General features: G+C 36.9%; 1 protein-coding gene across 2 annotated transcripts in view; it reads right to left on the bottom strand.

The window, feature by feature from the left end:
* The window catches only part of LOC121319598 (protein O-mannosyl-transferase TMTC2-like), a 138,694-nt gene that overhangs the window by 18,465 nt on the left and 93,145 nt on the right, over window positions 1-27,084 (bottom strand). Inside the window, exons 6-10 of one of the 2 annotated variants that reach the window (XM_041257194.1) lie at window positions 25,942-26,126; window positions 24,056-24,134; window positions 21,329-21,450; window positions 13,756-13,837; window positions 4,390-4,504 (exon numbers count right to left, since the gene is read on the bottom strand). In XM_041257194.1, the coding sequence (XP_041113128.1) occupies window positions 4,390-4,504; window positions 13,756-13,837; window positions 21,329-21,450; window positions 24,056-24,134; window positions 25,942-26,126 (583 nt within the window). Of the gene's footprint in view, window positions 1-4,389; window positions 4,505-9,035; window positions 9,584-13,755; window positions 13,838-21,328; window positions 21,451-24,055; window positions 24,135-25,941; window positions 26,127-27,084 lie in introns of those variants that run through there. The other variant, XM_041257195.1, reaches the window with a different exon arrangement.

Here is a 27,084-nt window from a genome sequence, read left to right as displayed (position 1 = left end):
CTACTTCACATCACCTGACTGCTCTGAATCAATTACAAGGGTAAGCACTATTCTGTGCCTGAAAAATATATGTCTTATACAGGTAGAATATGCTAACACTTAGTTTTAAAAAGGTGGATAAGATTGTTCTGTATGCCTGAACAACACAATACTTAGGATTGCACTCTTAAAAGACAGGGTCGTGTTTTAAACTAAGATGGTTTTTAAATTGAGAGGGTGTATTCAACATAAACATAGTCTCTCCGAAGGAGGCTGTTACCTCTTATGTTTACGACTGTTTTTTTATTCTTCTTCTATTGGATTGCTTAAACTCATTTCACCTGAGCCCAGAGCACGAATATACAATCCACCAGGAGCTGTAACCCTCCTGTGTCTACCCTGATAACACATGGACGTGACACTAACAATCTATCCAACATCCCCTGCTCTTGGTTTACATGCCATTTTCTTTTAGGGAGAGAAATTCTTTTTCAATATTTAACATAATTAATATTAAAATATGTGAGGTTATAAGTAAATGTCTGTGTTCCAATTTGACCTTGCTTGACTTCTGATAGGGTCTGTTTTCTTAAAAGTTCGTTTACAAGAAGATTTTGGATTGTGTTGAAGTACAAGTGCAACCTGCCTTATATGGCCACCGAAAGGAAAAAGTGATGAAGAAGAAAACAACCCTAATGGGGTTAACAAAATATAAATATGTATGGATTTATAAATATACTTAGGGTGGATCAACAAGGCTTTGAAAAATGTGCTTGTGTAAGACTATGCCAGCATGATTACTTTGAACGTGTGCTGGTAGGTGAATCAATACAGACTGTTTTGTTTTATTTCATTTCACCCAATGACAGCCATTATGCTTGATTCTGTAACATACGCACCAACGTTGTGTTTGGCAGGACAGAGATTCTAATTAGAAACAAAAATATGACCGTGGTAGTCACAGTTGCTGTTTGCCATCTCTTTAAAATATGCTGAAATATAGTTTGGAAATAGTAACAGAATGGCTCCAAGAAAATCTGGAAGAGGAAAAATTAGTAAAAGAATAAACACATTATTTCAAAAAGAACGATCTGTCTCACTATGATTTATTGAGTTTTGATGTGCAATATTACCGTCAGAAATACCAGGTGAAAAAAATTGTTTTTTTAAACACAGTCATGGCTGTACAATCCTACTTAATAGTACAAGCTTGAGTAACTAGCGCTGCAGCTGGTCAGAGAGGCATTTATATTAACAGACAGTTATAGCACTGTCTACTGGCAGTTTCGCTTTACCATTCTGCTGTGGAAAGAAAACTGAATTACCGTCAAAATAATGTAAATGTGTAGAACATAAATATCTACAAACCAATTCAGAATTTAGGAAATCTGCAAGCACATTTTTTCACGTGGGACTAAGCTTGGCATTGATTAAATAAGAATCAGAGTTATAGTGCACTTTAAATATACTGTTTATTTGCAAGTAAAGGGTAGGGTCTGGCCTGTTTTACACGTTTTTGTCTGGCTGAAACAGTAGGTTTATAACCAGTTTATACAAAATGTTTACACTTTACAATAAAAACAAATGTCCACAAAAATCATGTTTAACATTGTTATTTTAGCCTTGCAAAGTTGTAAAAGGCAGACAGTATCTACACTATGAATTCTACCAGTGGCTTGCATTGGAAGGTGAAAAGCTCACCTACTGGTATATTATTTGTGTTTAGGGAAACCTGTGGTGAGTGTGGTGTTTAAGAGAGAGTGTTGTTGGACACAGTTATAGTCAACATGTTTATTGTATTGTGTACAATAACACTTTAGTATTCTTTGGTGTGGCTTAAGTTTTTCCAGTGTGGCTAAGAAATGCTAAGTTGCTTTAGCCACAGTGGCTAACTAAATGAAAGTCTTAAAGGGAACGTAGTTAAAGCGGCTTTAATTTGTGAACAAGCAAAGAGATTCAAGTCACTCAGTTTGATCGAGTATAAACAATAACTCAGATAGGGTCGTTTTTAAAGTAGTAGCATAGATAGAATAACTCCAAATTCGACAATAAAAAGGTAAACAGTTATGAATTGCCGTAAATAAAACATAAAAATAAAATTAATAAATAACGATTGACTGCATATACACATCTGAAGTACGACTTTCAGTCATGTTTTTAGATTATTAATTAAATCGCTTCCCAAACTATAAAGTATATTTAAAAAAAAAAACAGTTTATAAAACACTACCATTTCAAACCCTACTGTGCATAGAGCCGTGGTGATCACTCATCACTCATATCAGCACTAGAGAGATTTCCATGAGCTGTTTCCAAGACAAACACATTAAGAGTATTAATTCAAAACAAAACGGACTTCATACCAACCAATTCCTCTCTTGTAATTGCAACAACAACCGTAAGGTTAATTTTTGGATATTACTCCCTAAAATCAACAGAGAGGTAAATTTGGAGAGCAATATATCGATAGCAAAAAATTAGGCATCACCCCAGCCTTAGTTTGATTTGTACATACAAATTTCCCTTTTTCAAAATTTTTTTTATTTGTTAAATTTAGTAGGTCGGCAATTATTTTTTGTATTTTCTCCCAATTTAGAATATCCAATTGTTTTTAGGCTTAGCTCATCGCTACCACCCCTGCGCTGACTCGGGAGCGGCACAGACAAACACGCTGTCCTCTGAAGCAACTGCTTCTTTTCACACTGCAGACTCACCATGCAGCCATCTCAGAGCTACAGCATCGGAGGACAACACAGCTCTGGGCATCTTACAGGCAAGCCTGCAGGCACCGGGCCAGACTACAGAGGTCGCTGGTGCGTGGTGAGCCGAGGACACCCTGGCCGACCAAAGACCCCCCCCCAGGAGGTGCTCGGCCAATTGTATGCTGCCACCTAGGAGCTCCCATCTACGATTGGCAATCCAATAGCCTGGACTCGAACCAGTGACCTCCAGGCTACAGAGAGCATCCTGCAGTCCACGCAACGTGCTTAACCGGGTGCTCCACTCGGGAGCCCCAAAAATTTTACATTTTTGACAAAGTGTACCTAATTGAAATGAATGTGCAGCAGGTGGCCAGCTCTCAATTGAAGGATTGATCAATCAATTATCCTTGGTCGACTGTTTTTAAAAAGTGGCTGGAAATCCAGTCCTTTGTTCTGTGCTATTCCATGCTTTGTTTACAGACCGAAAGCCTCATGACTGTTTGTACATCCAGTGTGAGTGAACCAACACCAAGAACCACTGCATGTTTAACCAGGATCCTTTGGGCAATAGGTAGGGATAAATTTAGGGTATTTTAATCCCTCCTCTGTTTATTTAGTTTATGCTTCTGCACTTGGGCTACCATTGTTAGTACTCTAGTGTTGGCCACATACTCCTGTACCTGACTGCCTGTGATTCTCGATAAAACCTGGAGCAGGATTTCAATGACAAACCCTTTATGTGTTTCTCATTCTCTCAGTCAATACCCACACTGTAACAGAATACCCGTTACACCTGCACAGATCTGATAAAGTCTCAGATTATGGACAACAGCCCATTAGTGAAACTTGGCTTGCCAGGAGAGACTAGTGATTAGAGTGGAAGATTCAAAGGCCCCAAGGCATCTATACCAACAATAGCTCTGCCACTGACTCTGTGTGTGATCTTTAGTATGCCACTTAGCATTGTTGGGTCTCAGTACCACCCAGCAGTGAAAATTACTACAACAGGCAATCATATCAAAGTTATACTTTGCATCTCTGCTGTGCTATCCTGCTAAATGTTTTTACAAACTGTAATCAATATCATTGCTAATTTAAAATTATTATTGAAAACATTAATAGAGGATTTTATTCATTGAGAATAATATCACTTAATCAGGGGTGTCATGTTTCTACATCTGTTAGGAAGTAAAGTCTTTATTAATGAAGTTAGTCTTTCACCTGTTACTTTGTTTCATCACTAACTAACAAACATAGAAATATAGGGAGCAATTGCACTTTGAATACAACACGTTTTCAAAGAATGGAGACCTTTTAGTATGGCTTTATATCTATTTAATGCCCAAGCATTCCTGTCTGGCAATAAATAATGTACTGCATGTGTATCACATGTGCTACAGAATTGGGCATTATAGAGTTCAAAATATTTTACAGCAATCCAGTCATATGTGAAGTTCCTAGAAATCAATATACAATTACCATGCATCTCAATCGCACTGTAATTAAAGCTAATCATCAAACTTCTGAAATAAAGAATAAATAAAATATGCATACATTTAACAAATACATCATTTGTATCATTAATTTGTAATTGCATCTACATTTTTTCAAAACTCCTGATAAGAAAAACATGAATGCTTATGACAGCGAATTTAATTCGGTTCTGTTTATTCCAGACAGGAATGTGGTAGTAAGATTGAAAACCAACCTGAGCATATGGGCTGCGTTAAAGACCACATCAAACTCTGTGCTGTCAAGCTGTGCAGCTTTCTCGGCCATCTCAGCTGCTTCGAGCAAGCGGGATTCTTCCAACAAAAACTGACCTGAGGGTCACAGGAAGAAAAAGAGACGTTCAGGGCTTGGAAGGTACTGTTCCAAGATAGATACAAGGGGAAAATGTTTCTCTTGGATCGGTGTGCCAGTGACCTGCTTTAAGTCTGGAAACCGCATAACAATTTGCTGAAACATAAGAAGCAAAGCTTATTTTTATTTTCAGTATCAGACCGATGTTTTATCTGAGTAAGATTAGGGCAAATGCAGTTTCCCTAAAATGTGCATTATGATATCTTTTTTTTTTTTCTTACTTACATCTGTTACCTGACCGACCTAATTCTGCTTCTTTTTGCAACCACTACATACATCTTAGACAAGGTTAAAGGGCTGTTTTCACAGACCCCGATTAGCACTAATCTTGGACCACCTAATGTTATTTTAGGTAAGGTAGTCCACGTTTAGTGCTAATCGAGGTCTGTGAAACCAGTCAAAAGAGTTCAAACTCACAACTGCAGAGTACTTTACTGATACTAAAAGAAACTGGCTCCAAGCTGTTTTTGGTTAACCTTTTCACTGTATGGGGCCATGACCTAAAACCACTAGGTAAAACCAAGTAATCTATCATATACAACAACACAGGCCTGGAATCCATGTTATTTCAGTAGACAAAAGCCTTAGCTGTATACATCTGAAGATATAATGCTGAAACATGTGTCTATACTGGACTAAGTTTGTGCAGGAGGCTAACTTGTGTGGCAATTGACCGAGTATTGTGCCTGGCTTTACTACCCACATGCACTATTTGGGCTAAGTTTAGTAAGCAAATATTGGTTATAAAAACGTGCATATATCAAAATGTCGCAGGAAATTGATAGACTGGGAAACAAGTAAATATCGTCTATACGGCACACACACAGACGTCTTAATCGCCTGTGTTTTTCTTTCTGGAGACTTATTATTAACCAGCCTGTTTCGGTTTGTGGGTAATCGCTAGTTTAGATTTAATATTGCTTAAATAAAATTGTAAAACTGCATAAGTTGACAGGATGAGCATTAGGGGTAGGCTTATGTGAAAAATTTTGGTACTGTGCACCATTAAGAGGGTTCAGGAAATTAATTTGAATTATAATTAAATCACTTTATCATGACATATTAAACAGCGTGTGGAGATAGTCTAAAATATTTAAAAGTAAAATCAGAGAGTTAAACTAATGTAAAGTGGTTCGCATGGGTTGATTAAGAAAGGTTAAACCACAAACTTGGGTTTAAAAATAATCAATATTATGTTTGGTTGAAAAAAGTATGTTATTATATCAGAAAGGTGTGTGTAAATTGGGGTAAACAGGAGTAGCATGTCCCCGTTTAGAGAGGGATGCTTCAACTGTTTAGTTAGACCCCCAAAAAATGCTTTTCTTTGTTTCTGTTTGCACCAACGGTGCATTTGTTTTATTTTCAAATAAAGCCATGGCATGTTTCATTCTAAGTATTGTTTTCCTTGGAATTATTCTTACATACTTCACACCACAGGGTCATTATCTTGAAAGACTGTAACAAATATATATATATATATATATATATATATATATATATATATATATATATATATATATATATATATATACACACACACTCATAATAATAGTTACCTTACCACACTGTTTGCATAGAACAGAAATGGTAAACACTCGCACCAAAGTTTACTATCACCAAACAAACAAACAAAAAAAAAAAAAATACATGTCAAAAACTTTAAAATATGGTCAACAATCGTAAAAAAAGAGTCTGCATTATGGGACCTCTAGGTTAAACTGTGCAAGAGTTGTGTTATTTAACTTAAACAAAAATGTTTTTGTGTCGTTTTTGTTCTACAAAACACGTATTGCATATTTAATGAGAAATGTCAGAAACAAGCTATTTACATCACTTGTTTTATCTTTATATTCTACCTTTCAAAGCAAAACAAGCTATTACACTGGAAAATAATACATTTCTACAAGATGTTCTACTTAAGATTCTGTTTATATAAAGAACAAATGATTCAGGTCAAACCACCCACTCTGATAGCTAGTAAATTGCAGCTAACTGAGGTACGTGATCATGGATTACTATGTTCATTTGAGAATGGTTCCACTTAAATGTTTCTTACTGTACAAAGAAAAGGTAAGATGTTTATATAGTAGCAGTTTAGTGTTTCTTATTATATAGTGTTGATAATATGTGTACAACTGTTACTGATTCTATAAAGGAGTTTATACAAACAATAATGACTACGCTATGTAACAAAATGTTTGTTCCTGGGTAGTAAGTGTTATTTCCTAATTACTTATGCCTCAAAAGTATAGAAAATGGCTATTATTCCCCACAAACTTTGCTTTTGTGACCAGGACAGTGATATTTCAAAATATCACTATTTCCAATGGGAAAAGGGCAAATGTGTGTCTTTTCGTTCACATAATCAGTCAAAAACAACATATGAATCCAAATTAACATGTATTTATACTAAAGTAATACAAAAATGACTACAAAAGATTTAGAAGTGAGTAGTTTTTCGAGATTTACGATTATACTATATTTACAGTATAAACGTAAATCTCGAAAAACTACTCACTTCTAAATCTTTTGTAGTCATTTTTGTATTACTTTAGTATAAATACATGTTAATTTGGATTCATATGTTGTTTTTTTCGGACTTTATGTGAACGAAAAGACACACATTTGCCCGTTTTCCCATTGGAAATAGTGATATTTTGAAATATCACTGTCCTGGTCACAAAAGCAAAGTTTGTGGGGAACAATAGCCATGTTCTATACTTTTGAGGCATAAGCAATTAAAATAACACTTACTACCCAGGAACAAAAAAAAAAAAAATTGACCAAATAGCTTGATTTTTGTTTCATCACTCAACCAAACCTTTGACCAGAACTCATATCCATCATTCAAATGCCATTTTGAAAACTTTAAGCGATTTTCCTTGTGATGTTTTCATAAGAGTGACTTTTCCTTGGCCTGTGACCATTGAGACCTTCACCATGCAATACTTGACCTATGGTTGAAATGGAAACCCCAGTCCCACTTGTAGCCAATTCACTTTGAATATCTTTGGCAGTCAATCTCAGATTGTTATTAACATTCCTCAAAATTATTTTACTTGTTCTTGGTCAAAGAACCTTTTTTCTTCCAGACCGAGGGAGCGTTGTGACAGTACCATGAGTCTCGTACTTCTTGATAATAGAAACAATAGTTGAAATTGGGATACTCAAATGCTTGAAAATCTTGTATCCTTCTCCAGCTTTATGACAATAAATAATTTTTCTGCCTAAGGTCTTGAGATAGCTCTTTACTTTTTCCCATATTGACTTATTGGTAATGATAGCAATCATCCTATGCCTAACTCTTTTATACTCTCTGTGGCAAACTTGTTAACAGGTGATCAATAATCAGACAAACAACAATAATACAGGTGCAATGAAGGTTTAATTGTATAATCCAATGCCTGATGGCTAACAGCAATAAACAATAACAATGTTAATGAAGCAATACAGCGGTGTTTATTGCTTATTAATAATCCACGAGTTTGCCCGGAAATAACAACAGTTGCGTTATAATTCATCCACACGTAACACATATACAAACACCAGTCCATAGGGTGTGCTCTAGTGCTCCTGGTGAATACAGTACTTAAGTGACAACAAAAGTGCAGTGCTGTTGATCTGAGTTTAGTGTTGGCCTTTGGCGACAGCTCTGGATAGTGTTAGCCGTCCAAATAATTACAAACAGTATTATTAACGACAAACAAAACACTCACATTTCACAGCACAGGTTCTCCTTTTGGTCATTTAACGTAACCATTCACAAAGGAACAGATCACATCACTATGTCCTCTTTTTATAACGTCACCCATGACCCCATGGTCAACGAGCGCAGCCGCTCCTCCAATCTGCGGATGACACACTGTTTCCCGTCCGAGTCATTGAGTTAGTATACCATAGCTTTGCCCCCTTTCTACATGGCCGACTTCCACCTAACCCTGGGAATAAACTGTCGTGCCATTTAGTGTAGGGTATTCTGTTCACTTTATGCAGCTGCCTCGCAGGTCGGGAGGGAGATCTAACACCAAGAATCATTTGATCTCTGTCACATATCCCACTGCTCAGAGTGGAGCCGAAAGAACACTTGGCTGAATCTACCGTTCCAATTACTCTCCGCATTTTGGTGATCTTTTCCTGCACGACGTACCATGTGGTACATGAAGGGCTGCATTGCCAGATACCACTGTGTTATTCAGGCATTGCTGTCCTTCATTGTGCTTAACCATGTGAGTGGGGCGTGGTTTGTGACAAGATCAAACGAATGTCCCAGCAGGTAGTATTGTAATGAGTGAGTAGCCCATTTAATGGCCAAACACTCCTTTTCGACTACGGAGTACAATGTCGGGTGTTCTACTCCGTCAACCTTTTGGGACAAGACCATACCCAACCTACATCTGAGGCATCGGTGTGAAGGATGAATCTCTTGGTGAAATCTGGTGTGATGAGGTGGGGGCCTGGCAGAGTCTTCGACTAACAGTATCAAACGCCCCCTGACACTCTACTGACCATTTAATTTAATTTGGTGCACTCTTTCTGGTGAGGTTATCTAAAGGGTTAACCACTGTGACATACTTGGGGATAAAGCGGCATTAATAACCGGCTAATCCCAGTAGCGACGTCACCCGAGTCTTAGTTTTGGGGATTGCCGCGTCTATCAAAGCCGGGATTTTGGTCATAATGGGTTTCACCCTTCCATTCCCCATTAGAACCCAGGGCTTAGCCAGTGCACCATGTGGTCACACAACTTCTGCACAATCACCCTGGGGTGTGTCTCTCGAGATCTTCGGTACTCCCGGAATCGTACCCTGTGCGTTTCTCCCGTGATGTTGAGCTGCCGTGGATTCGGTGGCCTGATACGCTGTGTGAGCCTCTACGATCAGGCAGGATCCCAGCTGGCTTGCCCAGTATATAAATGTACTGGGCCACGACACGGTGTTAGCCAACTGCTTGAAAGGGACCAGGTAAGCCTCGGGGTCATCCTCCGCCATCATTTTCATTGCCCTTGGAGCCATCATCACAGGTGCCATTGGTACCGCGATCTGGATTGCATTCAAATAGCCAACATATTCAGATAACATTTTACATCTATGTAACAGTTGGAGATTTCAATGATTTTGCAGCATGAACAGAATTTGAAATCACAAATGCCTTTTCAATTGCATTCTACTTTTTTCAAAGAATTCAAAGTTAAGGTAATCCCTACAGTAAACCTCAGTAATCTATTGAACAAACTACCATCACAGCCTGAATTTAATAGCCTGAAAAAGATCAAATACAATCACGGCTGTCACCTATGAAGATATTACAGAGATTATTATTATTATTTTTTTAGCAAATGTATTAAAATTGCATCTCTTATTATTTCACAAAGGCATTTGCAGTGGGATTAAAAAGACAGTCACACAGCATATCCTAGCTACCGCATAATGGAAGAGTCATTAAATACTGATGGCTGCGTATTGTTTAAAAAGACATGTCTGTCTAAAGGTAAAGTACATACTCTGTATAACATATGGCATTAATAATTATGAAACAATATAGGACAATGTAAAACTTGATATAACTTTATATAGATCAGCTTGGACCTGTCTCAGGGCTATTGTAGGCACAACTGAGCAATACTTGTTAAATTCTGAAACAAATTTGACTATATATGTACAGTTAAAAGCAAGTCTATCACAAAGCTGATCATTACAAAGTGCTTGCTAATCTGATCTTGGATACCATGAAAAAGTGGAAAATAGTCTGAACAGCTGGGTTTGTTAAAACTGTTCTGACCATGTTAAAAATGTACAGTTACCATATACAAGAAATTGTTAGGGAAGATGAGCTACACCTTGGAAAGGAATAGTATTATGTTGCATTATATAAGTAAAACATAATAACCTAATACCAAGAATAATATGTAGGCTTATATAAGCATAAACATTTTTTTTTTTTCCATAAAGGATGTAATTTGTTTATAAATTAATTTTTTTATGTCACAAACTACTAATCTCTAATTTGTAATATTCAGTCTTTACAACCCTGATTATTTCCATATTGTATTGTTCAATTTTCATAAAAAAATAATTAATAAGAAGTGTGCTGTTATATATTATATTTTAATATGTTGACAATATCCAATTCAAGGAAAGAAATTACGTTTTCTGTGTTCTGAAATATCTTCTGTGCAATATAAAGGCATGCCAAATTCAGTGAGGCCTAACAGGTTACCCTGCACTGACCAAAGAAATAATACCTTCAGCCTGTCAGGCAAATATATAAATAGAAACAAATCAGCCATGACTCAAAACATTGTATAGACCTGCTACTCTTTCAATGTAGAAGCTGTTTTCCATTGACCTAGGCAAACCCAGAAAAGATATATCCACACATTTTGTAAGACACAAACCGTGTTGCTAATGAATGACCCCAGTAGACCTGGAACATAGACTTAGGCCACTCAGTGACAAATAACATTTATTTTTCTGGGTCAGCAGAAGTTCAATGAAGGTATTTATTACAGTGAGTCAACAAATACAAAACAAAAAAAAAACAACTATATATATATATATATATATATATATATATATATATATATATATATATATATATATATATATATATATTTACAGTGCCACTTAAAAAAAGATATAAATTTACTAAAAGCATACCTGGAAGAAAATGGTGAAAACAGAAAAATGCATAAAATTCCAGTACAGCAACACCATACTGGCGAAATGTATCCTGTCAACGTGGTGTCAAAAATGGAGAATTTGAGAATGAAAGTTCAATTTGCTACAGTAACCAAACAGACTTCACAAAAACAAAAGAAAGTTTAGTGTAAAAACAAAATAATTCAAAAAATCAAGGGAAGGGAAATCAGAGGCTATTATAAATGGTTACAACTAACTATAACAAATACATTATACCAAGCCTGCAATATTATCTTGGTTTCATCATTTATTTTGCCACCAGAAGCCCTTGATGCAATTACAGGCTTATTATGCACACTATGGTGGAGTTTATTCCTTATATTAGTATTGCTATTATTCTTATAATACCTCTTAGATGGGATTGTAAAAAAAAAAAAAAAAATCAGGATTCAATCTGTTCAGACCACTACAATTCATTCTCTTATGTCAATGAAACTTTGCAGACAATAAATACAAATTACATTTAAAATAAATTAAAAAAATTAAAAACTAAATGAAATAAGAGTGCACATGTGCTCTGGTGCAGACAGCATAGGACTTCAGAGTTATTTCTTTGATGCTAAAAAAAAAAAAAAAAGATTTAAAACTCCAGGGCCCCAGATGCCTGTAATATTTCTAATGATCCTTAGTAAAGGTCACCATCATCCCCACCTATGCCTTCTAGGCTCCTATAATTCCATAATTGGGTTCTGTTACACATACTTGTATATCTTGTGGTTTCCAAACTGAAGAGGGAGAAATGCATTTAGACCTGCTGCAAATGGATTACATCTGGCAAAGTGTTAATGAAAACAATTCATGGAAAAGACTGTCTTCAATTTCTAATCTCCAGTGGGCTTTATACTTCTACTGTTAGCGTTCGGGAGCTTTCTTGAAGGGTCACAACAGTTTTTCAGATGCAGGGTGTTAGGACAGGAGGTCAGCCAGCATTGTCGGGCTGACCTGGAGCGCGTCCAGTAGACACACAAGAAAGGTATGATAAGGTGGCTTGTCAAAATAAACCCAACTCTAAGGTATTTCCTATACTGCAATTATCTACAGTAGTTCCAAAAACAGCTCTTTACCTGCCAATATCCAAACCAGAGATGCAGAGGCCTCTAAACTGAGGGATTGAGTGAATCTGGGGAATCTGGGGGCATGACCACTGGACTGGAGATGATGAAATTGTTTTATTTTCTGTGAACTAGGCATTCTATAAAAGGTGAGCATCAACCACATGAAACCTTGCTTTGTTCCAAAAAAAAAAAAACTGGCATTGGAAGAAGGTTTACCTGCTCAGTCCCATAGTTCCTGCTGGAGAGGTAGTGCTGACAGTATCTGCCCACCTCGACTACTTAAAATGTGAGCTCAAGCATTACCATTCAGAAAAAATAAATTGACATGACAGTTCACTGCACTTTCAGTTCCTCGCCTTTGACTTATTTTAATATTTATAAAATGCAGTAATAGTGTGTAGGTCTGCTGGCGCAGGTCTGCCGGAGACCGAAAAACATTTCTATTCAATTAGAGAAACAGAACTCTTAAGCAGTGAATGCACTGAGGCAGATCTCCCACTTACAAGCATGCAGTTGGTAGTGCTGTAATTATATATATATATATATATATATATTTTTTTTTTTTTTTTTTTTTTTTTTTTTTTTTTCTCAAGATACCAGTAAAACATTTTCAGAGCAAACACAAATGTAAAGCATTTGGTTCAGACATGTTTAAAATTAAACTCGCGAAGTGTGGGTTACACATGCATTTAAAAGTTAAAGTAGCAACAAGAGACCTTGCTATGGAACATAGTCTCAAACTAGACTAAAAAGAAAAGAAAAATGAACCCACAAAACTGCTGCCCAAACCTACCAAGATACTATTGGAATCTACAGAAGTCTCAGGTTGTCAACCAATACTCAATGATTTTACATCTAAATACTGCATTGCCTCAAAAGTCAACTTTTAAATATCTGTCTGGAAAATCCTAAAAGGACCTGGCTGGTTCAGACCCTGGTCACGCTGAGTTGTTGAAGATTCCCAAAGACTGCTGTATTGAACTTTTCACTCCTGTGGGTTAAGGATAAATGATGTGGTCTGTTCCTCTCACAGTGCTATTACAATAAACAGTACTGTATATTCAAATAACCAGCTATCACACAAGAGTGTTTTCAATTCCTGCTGGAACAAACATCTGTCCTGTCAGGGGTATCAGGAATATCAGGGGTTACAGCAGACAGCCACTGTGTATCATCTGTTCCCTTGTTACTTCCACGTGGTATATTTTCCACCTTTGTACTGTGGACCGTTGCTCATTTTCTCAACAGTATTTGAGTGAAATTACACACAGGTTAGCAAAAACATACTCTGTCACAATGGTTAACAGGCTTTAAATAAGTTCCACATAGACGTGTTGGGAAAAAATGAGTGATATTATGCATTTTAAGAAAGTGTTTGACTTCAATCATCCAGCAACATCGTAGTTACTTTTGAAATTAACTTGAGAAAAAAGACGAACACATCAGTCTGGTACTTACCATAATGCATATAGCAATTTCCCTTTCTGGGATCCAGCTGAATTGCCTTCAAAAAGTATCTCTCTGCTTCAAGCTTATGTCCCTTTTAAGTGAAAAAAAAGAAAGAAAAAAAGATTGATTTAGGATTGATTTTAAAAGCATTCCTATTTAAAAGTGATTTGTCAAACAATGATAATTTAAGACAGTGTTTCTCAAACGGGGGGTCCCGGCCCAAAATGGTGGTTGCATGGCTACTGTAGAGGGTCACGTGATCACAGAATACTGTCCTAACCTTAAAATCCTTAGCATTTTATTACATATACACTTAATCCCAGACAGTAAAAGGTATATTATGAAGCCAGCCCCCCCGTCATGTTTTACTGGTCAGCTAATTAACTTAATTTTTGTTTGTTTTGTTTTAACAGTGTCCCCTCTCCCCGCCCACCACAGGCTACAAGTTTGAGTGACAGGTTTAGAAACAAATGTGTTTGGTGGGAAGTCGAGTGGAAGCAAACCATTTGTATTGTTATAAAAGTAATTTGTTTACTGCAAACCCTGTCAGGAACTTAACATGTGTATTTAAATCACAAATACCTTATACTATTTAATCAGAAAAATCTTAAAATAATAATGAAATATATCGGTCTGTAGGTTTTTTTGTTGTTGTTGTTGTTGTTGCAAGTTTTCTTACTAATCCTTACACATTTGCATTTTTTGAGTAAATGGGTCAGAGATGAGTCCGTGCGTAACTCAAAACACTGTCTTCTGAAATTAATGATATTTTAGGTAAGGGACTTGGGAGTCTAGAATTGGTAATTGGGTTTGTGTAAAATATACAAATAAATGTATGAAATCTTTTTTTATTTACCACCAAGTCAAATAGCATAGAATGAATCCGTTCTGTTCTTGCTCACAATATATTACATTTGTGGTTTAGTTGACGATCATTTTAAATCATTAATTTTTGTTGACAGTGTTCTTATTTCTTGTACTTCTCTAGTCACAGTCAGTTTCTTAAATCAGTCTCACCCAGCATTTAAAGTATTCTTTAATGTTATTTACTGTATATATTGTGTTCAGGTCAATGCTAAAGTTATGGAGGTTCAAGGCACTTCAGAATTTGCTAAATTGTAGGAAGGTACAGTTGTGTGTGTGTGTATGTGTTTGTGTGTGGTTTGTCCCCACTTCATTTAATGCAGTTTTGCTTCAGATTATGCCATTGCAGAATTCTTATTTTTAATTAACACAGTTGTTTTTGTGGGGCATTTTATTAGACGTGAAAACACAGTAGAACCCCTGAAGTGCCCCTCCCTAATTAAACTGGGTCCCTCTTGATGCCCCTCTGTGTGCAATACTCTAGAATCACCACTGTCTGAGATATAGGTTTTATTTTACACACATAAATTTTTCCTTTGGCTGAGGGAGAGCAATACTTGCATACATTGTGCTTCCCACAAATACATTTGTACAGGTAGAGCAAAGTATGATGTTGCCGGCGGTGCATTAATTGTTCAGTGTTGCTGCCCATGAGCCAGCAAAGGTTTGGGACCACTGATGTCCAGTAATTTAATATGATATCGCACCACAGGGTGGAGTGGGAGGTCGTCACAGCCTGAAATATTTCCAAAGGGGGTCCTAGCAAAAAAGTTTGAGAACTCCTGATTTAAGAGGTCCAATTTCCCTTTTCACAATAATGTAGCGTTTCCCATGGCATAAATCAAGGCATCAAAAAGAAAAAGACACTTACAGGTTTTAGTTGTGATCATTATATTCAATAGCCAAAACTTACAAAAGAGTTGATAAGAAAAACTGGTAAAATAAAAGAGTTTGCTCATTGCTTCATACAGCACATTGTAATGCAGCCGTTTATACAGGAGAAGTGGCTTGTTAAATAGCAGTCAAAAATGCATGAATAACTTCTTTATTCATAACTTATTAGACCTTTCCATACATTTAACAGCTTCTAAAATAGATGCCGCCACTAGAGCTGGGGTCAGTAATAGTAATAATTACAATTACAGCTGAATTGTTTGCTGAAATTGCAATTATAGTTACAATGATATGTTGTTCAATTACAATAAGAGTTACTGATATACTGCATTAATTACAATTATAATTACACCAAAAAGTAACATAAAACAACTGCACACGTTAACATGTTTACTCTTTGTATTCTAAATAATCAAGCAATATTCACAGGTACACATATAGAAACTAGATAACTTTTTTTTTTTTAAACACAGTGGTTGAAAATAAATAAATCCATAATTGAACTGTAATTGATCAATGATATGATGTGTGCCACGGTTCAACTACACTTGCATTGTAATTGCAATTAATTGTGAATTGCACAATTACAGTTGTAGTTGCCCTCAGGTCTGGCCACCACAGATTTAACCAAGGAGTCACATACTCTGAACTGAGGCCTTTTCTAATAAACTCAGTTTGTTTGCAGTTAAAATGTGCCACTCAGCAAGCTTTACTAATACCTACTACCAGCATTTAATTACAACAATTTGGCTGTATACATTTGATTGTTAATAATTGTAGTAGTCTACCAGTTAATGTACAGGACTATTTTACACTGTAGGATGTTTAACACTGTTCTAGGTTGATTTGTGTCTGCACAGCATCATTTTTATATGATTTTATGTTTTCAGCTGCCATATGGTAGCTAGGTCTCATTGTAAACTGGCTAAATTGTGTTTTCCTATCGTAAATTGAAGTGAAACTGGAGCAGTCAGGCCTGTGTGGTCCAGTGGTTAAAGAAATGGTCTTATAACCAGGAGGTATTTGGTTCAAGTCCCAGCTCAGCCACTGTGTGACCCTGAGCAAGTCGCTTAACCTCCTTGTGTTCCGTCTTTCAGGTGAGGATGTCTTTCGTTGTTGTAAGTGCCACTGCAACTGATGCATAGATCACACACCCTAGTCTCATATCTTGTAAAACTCTTTGTGATGGTGGTCCACTAGGAAAGGCACTAAATAAAATGATTATTATTTAAAGTTTCATAAGTTTAGATAACAGCATGGAGGAAGTACAGAGGCTGGAGAAGAGGACACATCCTGTTTCAGCCATTTGTAACTTGGGCCAGACCCTTTTCTGGATTGTATTTCAACCTCACTGGAAATTAGATCAGTCATCCCAGCTAAGCAATCCTTGGCGAAACAAAATTGCTTTAAAAATATAGAAGTTTTGACATCAAATGTGGTCTCAAAATCTACACTGCACTTAACTTTGTTTAATATTTCAAACTTCCATGTGTATTTGATTAGGTTGGATGATAAATTCTAATGCATATATTTCAACAGTGCCAATGTTAATGAAAGACAGATACCAATGTCTACAGTTTAAATATAGTAATTACAAAAGAAAAAAAAATAGATTTTTCTGCAGATATTTCATTCTCAGCCATCAAGTAAGCAATTAGGACAATGCAAAAAAAAAAAAAAAAAAAAAAAAGTTTTTTTTATTATATCATGAAAAACGGAAAATAATTATTTGAAAGAACTTCAACAGCAAAATAACAACAATGTGTTTACAAATGCAGCATTACAACAACAACTCTGCTGCAAAACGTTATTGTGCAATCATATCACTTTTTAGAAATAATTTATTGTATTTCACACTAAGTTTCGTTTTCATTTCACTATAAGTATAGTTTTATTGCCTTTTGGTTTTTTTTTTTTAGACTTTGTTTTTATTGGAAAAAGATTTGTTCACAAATAACATTACACGTAAACACGGAGCAGTGTACACAATGGAACCAAGCAACATTGCGTAATTATTCTTTTCTTTTCTTTTTTTTGCTGTTTTTTTTTCTAATCTGTTTATCTGTGGATGAGATGGTGTGTCAGGCTCATTTCTTAGGGACTGCTGCTATCCAAACTGTATCTAAAAAAAACGCCAAGCTAGGCTATGATTGATTATAGTCTTACTATTGATTTGGTGTAGCACATTGAAAACATGTGAGAAACTTTGCAGAGGCAAAGAGAACCCCCTGTATGATACTCTCACAGGAGAGACAATTTTGACTCGCTTGCACTCCATGTGGAAATCGTGGGATAAGCAGCTGGGTGGTTAATAGTCTTATTTCGCCAACCCAATATTTAATGTAACAGTTAAATGTTTTCCTATCCTCTTTCATGGGTTTAAATGTTAATACCCTTCTCTGATTCCCCCCATGTACCAATAGGTTCACACAGTGAGAATATGACAAATTAACATTAGGACTGAAAGCTTATGCCTTGTATGCTATAGATATAGCAATGGACTGCCTTACAACATACGAAGAGTTTGTGCAGCTATTACAAATGATGAAAAATGTTTGCAAGATCCAAACAAATCTAAATTAGAAGAAAAATCTGTTTAAACTTAACAGCAAGCTGGCCACAACAATTGATTTGGTCTAGTGCTCCTTTATTAGGTCAGTTAATCTTGTTTTCTCTTTCAAAGAGATTCTGCTTTGAACCTGATGAAAGAGAAAAGGCTGGAAATGTTTTGAGTTTTCACAGAATCAATGCCCCAGTGAACGACTAACCTAGGAACACAGAAATCAGAATTCCTACTCATCTTCCACCCTCAGGATGCTCCCCTGATCATTGTGGGAGATACTTCATCTCTCCTAAATAAACTGGACACATTCCCATCACAAGGCTCTCCTCCCCTGCTAGGATCTAAACTGCCAGCACCAGAGTGCACAAGGCTCTCATCTCCCTCCTGGGATCTGAACAAATTGCATAACAGCCCACACCCTCAAACAGTTCTGCACATGCTAATAGAACATTAGCAACAGTTCTGCTTAAATGAACCCACTGAGGTGCATTAATTCAGCATGGGGGACATGTATCAGGATCAATCGATGAAGCGTAAGTTGGCAGAGTGTAAAGTAACGTTCTGCCACAGAACAAATTTTACCCTATCCCAAATGTATTAACTGGCTCACAATTAAAGAGGCATGGCGTAAGCTAGCACATTTAAATGTGAAAATTCGACTGTACCGGTGTTCTGAACCCCTAAAAATGGGCTACAGTAGCACAGACTAACAGACTAATCTGAAAAATAGCTCCTCCCCTCCAAATGGGCTACCTCAATTGAACAATAGGTAGATCATTTGGAGAGGCAATGACCACCGCCATCAAAAATCTCAACCTACCCAGTCCCGAACACCATGCAGCGATCTTGCCAACAATGACCTGACCAATAGCTGCTTAAACAGCTACAGTTGTCACGGTGGTCTCATGTGAGAAACGTTGTTTTAAAAGTTTACAAAACTCTAAAATGTTGCTGAATTTTCCATTCAAGATTGTTTATAAAAAATCTATTTTGTCTGCTTGTTATTTTTTTGCAACCAACACAGACCATCTTAAACGTCTTGTTTCCAGCAGAAGTTTGTAACATTTTTAAAGATTGTTTCAAAAGCGAATCAAGTTACAATGTACATTTTTTAACAATTATTTTTTTCTCATTTTCTCCCCAATTTGGAAACCCCAATTATTTTTGCTTCAACTCTGCTTACCACTGCCACCACCCGCGCTGACTAGGGAGAGACGAAGACGGACACAAGCGTCCTCCGAAACCTGTGTCATCAGCCATCCTTTTTTCACTCTGCAGGCCCGCCATGCAGCTACCTCAGAGCTACAGTGTCGGAGGACCATGCAGCTCTGGGCAACTTACAGGCAGGCCCGCAGGCGCCTTGCCAGTCTACAGGGGTCTCTGGTGTGCGGTAAGCTGAGGACACCAAAGCCGATCTAAGCCCTCACCACCCGGGTGGCGCTTGGCCAATGGTGCACCATCACCTGGGAACTCCCATCCACAGTCGGCAGTGGAATAGCCTGGACCTGAACCGGTGACCTCCAGTCTACAGGGCGCATCCTGCACTCCACGTGGAGTACCATTACCGGATGTGCCAAAAATGTACATTTTTAAAGAGTTGACTCAGTAGCTAGGCTAAATGTTAAAATGTTTCAGACTTGGTTTTTGGGTAATGTTCTTGATGAACTATCAATGATAATACATTTTAGGCAACTTACATCAGTAGAAGATAAAGTAAATGTGTTTTTTATTATTATAATTTTTTTAATAAAATGTTGGTTTTGTGACATTCTGTGAAATTCATAGTTTGTTTTATTCGTGAATTTTTTTTGATAATATTGTTACTTTTCTGGGCCCCTATGACTGCTGCCATAATGCTCATTCCTATCAGCTGCTTTCTGACATTTTCTTTGCGCTCAAATGAGACCAGTTTGAAATCAGTCTTATTTGTGGACCCTTTTAGGATCGGTGCTGCAGTTCTGCCGCTTCATAAATCTCATTTTAATATCACAGACCTCATTTCCAGATGAGCCCCACCTACAATTTGCACCTGCATATAATTAAGGCTTGACACGCCTTAAAATGCGTGGCTAATGAGCAGGGATCCTGGGAATCTGTTTGCTGCAGAATAACTATGAAAAACACAACATTTCTCTGCTGCTGGAGAATTTTTTGTTTTACAAAAAACATGCAAGGCGTTTTTTGTTTGTTTGATAACCAAACCAATATACTTATCATATATAAACATCAACACTGGCAATTTTGCTTTAAATGTAGTAAACATACTTGTTCAATAAAACTGCTTCTGGGTGACACAGGACTGTCACATTCATGCTGAAATGTAGCTGCAGTTTACTTCAGTATCCAGTGTGTTTTTACTACACAGCTGTTTATAGACATCCAGGCGAGAAAGACTAACTCGAGATAAACTAATATGAATACTATTTTAGTTTTGTTTCTATTATTACTACACACATGTACAGTATTTGTAATGTTTAAAGTAAAATGGTACATTTGTTTATATTACCGATTGATGACACTCTCTGGTGAGCTTGTAAATTCCTTCAAATTTCAAAGTGTGAATAAATACGTCCTGTGTTAACTGTTATTCAATAGTACTGTTTGTGGATGACCACTCAATTATAGCATTTTATTTTAAATGTGGAATAACGTAGATTAAGATCCCTGCTAATAAGCGGTGGAGCGCATTGCATGGCAGAGCGCATTTTGGCAGTGCTAATGTGGCCTTAACTTGCCAAAAGTGTCATGATATATACGGTTCAATGTTAAGGTCGGCGTAAACTCGACACTATGGCGTTAACACTGTTGCAAATGCTTGATACATGTCCACCAATGTCGTCCTCCGGCAGGTGAGGACTGGTAAATCTAATCGATTTACCAGCTTTCAGAAGATTGTCTTTTGTTTAAATTGCTGACAATGCTGTAATGAGTTCATTTAAGTCTCTTGCTTCTAATAAATGCAAGAGACAGATATTCATCTGGAGATATTCTCTTGAATACATTCAGCTCAGCAATAATTTCAATAGTTTCAGTCCAGGTTTGTGACAGAAAAGCCCATGAACAAGTGACATTCTTCCCTCAGACAGCTGCAAATTCAAAGGACAATCACTTAAATGAAAAAGCAGATTAAAAAAAAGTAGAGATCTATATCCACTACATGCATAAAACAAAAGTCATAAAACAAAACAATAAAACATGCTTGTGCTACAGTATGTCAACTACGTTAGATTAGATCTTCTTAAAGGAGTAGAAGGGACTCACTGTGAGTGCCAGTAGCTTTCCATACGTGAGGTGAGCTGGGATATGGTCAGGCTTGGCTTGCAGCGACTCCCGGTACCAGTGTTCAGCTTCTGTCAGTTTGTTTAGCCTCATGTAGGCCTCTCCTGTGGTAAAGTGAAGGTCAGGTCAGAGGTCAGGGAAGCACACATATCTGTTTTAGTGACAGAAAAAGGCATTCCTCCAAAAGCCTGCTGCAGCTTAATTTGAAATATGATACTTACTGCCAAATGAGAATATTGAAAGATAGTGAGCAAGTTTAACTTGGACCTGGCTCTTGTGTTCCAAAATACCTGGATGCTTTTATGGTGAGCTCACGCATTACTTAAACATAAGCAGAGGCATTTCACTACCTCTTTCTTGCAAAGTTAGAAATGTTTATTGTGATGCACTGGATTAAAAATACAGTAAAGGATGCCAAAAGTATGGTAAGTATTAGCTAAGCATGCTGGATGTGTGATATATCAGAGGGGAATCAAGGCATGCAAACTTAGATGAAACAGCTGGTGCCTTTTCTAGTTTTATGGGAGGCAGATCACTATGTGGAGTTTTAGAATGTCAAAGGAAATCAAAAGAACAGATAATGGGTAGCTTTGTTACTCAGACATAAAAACTTCAGAGCCAATAGTGTGATCTCATGCTGGGCAGATAGAGCCAATTAAGTTTCACATTCATGGAACAACGATGTAAAAGTAAAATAATAATTAATGCACCGTGGATGAAGATACAGTATGAATACAGCAGACAATAGAGATATGCACAAACAGGCATACTGGAGATATAGAGAAGCATTCAAACAGATCCAGAATAATTTTAAAAAAATAAAGAAAAAAGAAAAAGATACATCAACTGATCAGCAAATGTAGGCACAAGCATTTTCCCTGTGTTGAAATCAACAGCAAAGTGCTGCAAACATCTAATTCTGTACATGTTACTGGCTGTATGGCCTTTTGCGAAACAGTTAGATAAAGAGTCTGGCCACATGTGTACATCATGTCCACTTTAAACATGTTATAAAAAGTAAATATAAGCTCACAGTGGGACCTCCCACCGAAGGCTTTCAGTTTCCTATACAAAAAAAATATGCAGGTGGAGACGTTGGATAAGGCAGCTGAGGGAAGCAGGGGTCAGTCCTGCGATCCAGAGAGGGATGGATTTCAGTTCTGTGCTGTAGCTAACATCACCGGTGGGCACCACGCAGGGCTGATATACTGATACTGTGTTGATGACATTAACTTAAATACACAGGACAGTTCTTACAAAAACATTTGATGCCTTCCCCTCCCTAATGCTCTCCCCCACCTGAAAAAATACATTCTCATTTCCAGCGTTAAGATTTATTATTATTATTATTATTATTATTATTATTATTATTATTATTATTATTATTATTAGTAGTAGTATTTGACGACACTTTCTCCTCATTAAATAACGCACCAGGAACAATATTTTTTAATATAGTTATTGAGGCAATGAAAATGTTTTATTATGGGGGAATACATTTATTATTAACTTAAGTCAAAGTGCAAAAAAATATTTTCTCAAATATAAGCACTATGCCCAGATATATTAAGGATTTGGGAGTGCAGAGATGAAAATAATAATAAGCCCAAACATAAACCTCATTTTTTATTTTCAATTTGAGTACTACTGCCAAAAATGATAAACTTAGTACACCACACGTCCAAACAGAATAGCTTTTAAATACAGATGACGGTTTTACTATTTTTTAAATTACCCAACCAAATCACTATGAGTGTAAATGGTGACTGCAGTTGAACTTTAGTTCAACTTTAGATCAAGAACAATGTTGTCATTTATATTACACAACCCATTAGATGGTAGTTTGCACTTACTGGTAACATGACAATTACTGAAAATAATTATTCTGAAGTAAATCTAAGCTGTAAACAAACTGTAACACTAAAATTAACAAAATAAAAATAACAATTACAAATCCAATCAAATTTTAACTACAGTAGGCCATTTAAGTCAGCAGTGACCACAACCTCGGCATTGGGTACTATAGCTGTAAATACTAACTCCTTAACTTTTAGGCTATTGGATAATGAGCGCTCTACTTGAAACTGAATTAGCTGAGACAATCCAAGAGGTTTATATTAAGGTAAAACTTTTATTCCCTGTCCTATCCATTAGTTAATGGCCATTAGTTCTCAAGACTTTCAACTTGAAGCTGCAATGGAGATGTTTGGGTAGCATTAGAACACGTATACGCAAATAATAAAGTTCAAATGTAGTTTAGATGAGTGGTGACTAGCAGTCAATGTTGTCAGAGGAAAAGCAGATACACTACAGAAAGTCAATATGGAGGTGGAAGGGTTTACAATTCATAGCTTAGCTGATGAACAGTGATGCTCCAATGCTGTGAAGCCGATATGAGCTCTATTTAATTATTTCAACTCACCACATACCTGATTTATGAGGTTTCATAAACAATATCATAAAAATGTACATGAAAACATAATACTGTTCCTATAGAAAGTAAATATTTTTGCTATATGACTGTTAAATATGAGCTTCCTGAGCAGCCAGCCAGAATATGTGTAATAGTGCTGGTAGCCAGAAAACATTTTGCTTTGCTAGAAAGTAAGAGACTTTACTTTAGACTGGAGGTTTCTCAGCTGTCTGTATTCCATGCTATGAACTCATTCAAATGGTACACAACACTGTTAGCTTCTAAATAATACTTACCCATCATATTGTATAGGCTTTGGGGTGCAAATTGTCTTGGCATTTTCAGTATTGCTTCTTTATATGCTGACAGGGCCTCCTAATGAAAAAACGAAAGTGTCAAGAAGTTATACTAAGAAATAATTTGAATTACTATGTGTGACAGAGAGAAAATGACCCTTGGTTATAAGTTATTATTCTTATTTATTTCTTAGCAGACGCCCTTTCCCAGGTTGACTTAAAGTTGTATACAAAAGATACATATCAAGAATTACAGTACAATTAAGCACAAGATATGAAATACAATGACTAGTCCTAATAAGAGCAAATACAAAACACTGTACAATTTGATATCGGGGCAGTTCAATAGCAGATAAGAGGTTTGATAGTTACACCAGGGTTAGATACGAGTGCAAGTGAAATACAAAATACTACAGATTGGGTTAAGTGCAGGATTAAGTACAGTAAAATAGGGAGCAGACAAGTGCAAGTTGAAGTGCATTAAAGGTGCTATATTGTCCAGAAGGGAAGAGTTGAGTTTTACAGTTGCTGTCACAAGGGGTGTGTCTTCAGGTGTCGGCCGGTGGTCAGGGACTGGGCAGTCCTGATATCCATAGGAAGGTCGTTCCACCACTGTGGGGCGAGGATGGAGAAGGAGCAGGCTCTAGAGGTAGGGGAGTATAGAGGAGGCACAACTTCTAGTGCAGGCGAAGCGGAGAGGTCGGGTGGGGATGTGAGGGTACTGTGGAAAAGGATCAGTGTGCCCAGGACTGAATGGTTTGACAATTCATTCCAGGGAAAGTTGGAAATCGGCCATCTGGAAAGGAGGCGGAGCCACAGTACACTAACTCATCGTCTCAGACGGGAAGCGATGTGAAAATCGTGGATTGGAAAAAGTGATTGCACTCGTTAACCAAGGGGGCATGACTGACGGTACTTAAGGGGATGTGGCCGAGCGTTCTGTTCTTTTGTTATGGTTACAGACGTACCAGAAAGGACAGTGAATATCATGAGTGTTTAATTGTTTTGTCTTTGCCAATACTTAGATTATTGTTCTTATTAGACAGATAAACAAGTACCATGGTTAAACTGAGTAGTACACATCGTTGTGTACTACCATTCATTATTATTTACAGTTGTCAAGTGACTTTGGATTATAACTAAACACCACTGCACCTAGATTATTGTTGTCTGTCCTTATTAATTACTGCATCACTCCTGCACCTGAGCACTGCAAACCACTTTGCCACACTATGTTAAATGATGATCAATGTTCAATGCAACACAGACCGAAAAAGGTGATTATACAAATCTAGCGTTGCGTCAGGTTTGTTAAATTGGGAAATCACAATCTTGGTGAATAAATGACTCATGAATAGTGATGGATAACACTAGCTACAGTGCAACCACGTGCCGTGACAGATACCTCTCTAAAATCTCTCCATGCCTGTAATAAACTGAAGTATACACTGCATAAGCCCATTTCTGTTTTGTCCAGACTATAATACATTGGAAAAGGTGGTCAAATACATTTCTGTACTTGCTTTGCACCAATATTTGTTGGCTTATAGTGTGCAATTACATCATACAAGTATGATGTTGGAAACCATTTATTTTAAATACACTGTTAATAAACATCGTTACATTACAGTTCATCTTCATGACAATATTGTGTCATCTGGTTCTATATTGTGCTGGTAAATTATATAACACCCCTTCTAAGTATATGTTTTTTATATCATTTATTACCAAGACTATGTAGTTCTGTCTCTATTTCCCTTTGTGGTTAATCAACATTCTTCAGTTTCATTCTTTAGCCCAGCAGACCCAGACACGTGGCACTTGAGCATGAAGACAACTCAAGCCCTCCGAAGCCCTTTGAAGAGACCCAGAGAGGTGTGGCTTACCTCTTGCTGCCCTCTTTCATGGAAGAGCTTCCCCAGGTTATACAGGCAGCTGGTTACAGAGCTCTTGTGTGCATGAGGGTCCTTCAGGTTTTCATCTGGGATTTCAGCGCACTTCAAGAACGTTCGCTTGGCCTCATCTAGCCTTCCCTCATTCATCAGGATGATCCCTGTATTCAAGTATGCAGCTGTGTGCAAAATGCCACAAGAACTAAATTAACACCTGGGGCTTTAATGTATAATGAAGCCTTTCAGAATAAATTTCCCACCACTGTTGATCAATGTATAGCTACATCTGTGTGGTGCCATATGTCATTTTCATAAAGGGCGATCTTTAATGGGTTACTGTACAATCACCAGGCACCACTTTTAGAATACAGATCAGACATTATGGTAGTTATAGCTTATTTTTTTGTATAAAATGCAATTATTTTCAACAGGAAGGGGATTTTAATGTTCTGTTTGTGTGATGTTCTTATGGCTTCTAAAGAGAATTATGTTAAAATCCTTTTTTTAAAACTAGAATATAAAAAAGTGAGGACTCATTTTTTGAATCCCTTAATATACCTTTATTCATCTAAAAAAGCAAAAATGCATTTAGGGTGAGGGAAAAAAAGTCCTCTATGTAATTAATGTATTAGTGTGTTATAGCTAATCATGTTGGTGTTTTGTTAAAGTAATGCTCTGCTTTTTATAGCACTTTTACAGTCTTGTTTTGTCTTTTTGAGGCAGAGCTTATACCAGCCAAAACAAACAGATGGAGCAAACTTCATAACGAGTCTCTTCTGTGCTTTTAAGTAGATTCTGACATGTTTGTGCAGATCATTGTAAAATAAACAGTCCCACTGATACATTTATATGCTACCTTCCTAAGAAACAATGAAGCGTATGGAGCACGGAAGTGAGTACTGCAGCAAAAGACATAATATATTTTCATCTGACTGACACTTGAATGAAGCAGATAATGGTCCACAATAGCATAACACAATTTTCAGTCGCGCAGAAGGTGAAGAGGAACGCATTGAAGACAGAAATTTAGAGAGTGACCTGAGACGATGATAAATGAAATAAAGTGGATATGTAATCTACAGGAATTAATGGGCTTATAAAATAATTCCAAAAGCTGTGCCACTCATTAATTGGATA

This window comes from Polyodon spathula, chromosome 8, assembly GCF_017654505.1.
Source record: "Polyodon spathula isolate WHYD16114869_AA chromosome 8, ASM1765450v1, whole genome shotgun sequence".
Classification (NCBI taxonomy): domain Eukaryota; kingdom Metazoa; phylum Chordata; class Actinopteri; order Acipenseriformes; family Polyodontidae; genus Polyodon; species Polyodon spathula.
This window is presented reverse-complemented; position numbering and strand designations above follow the sequence as displayed.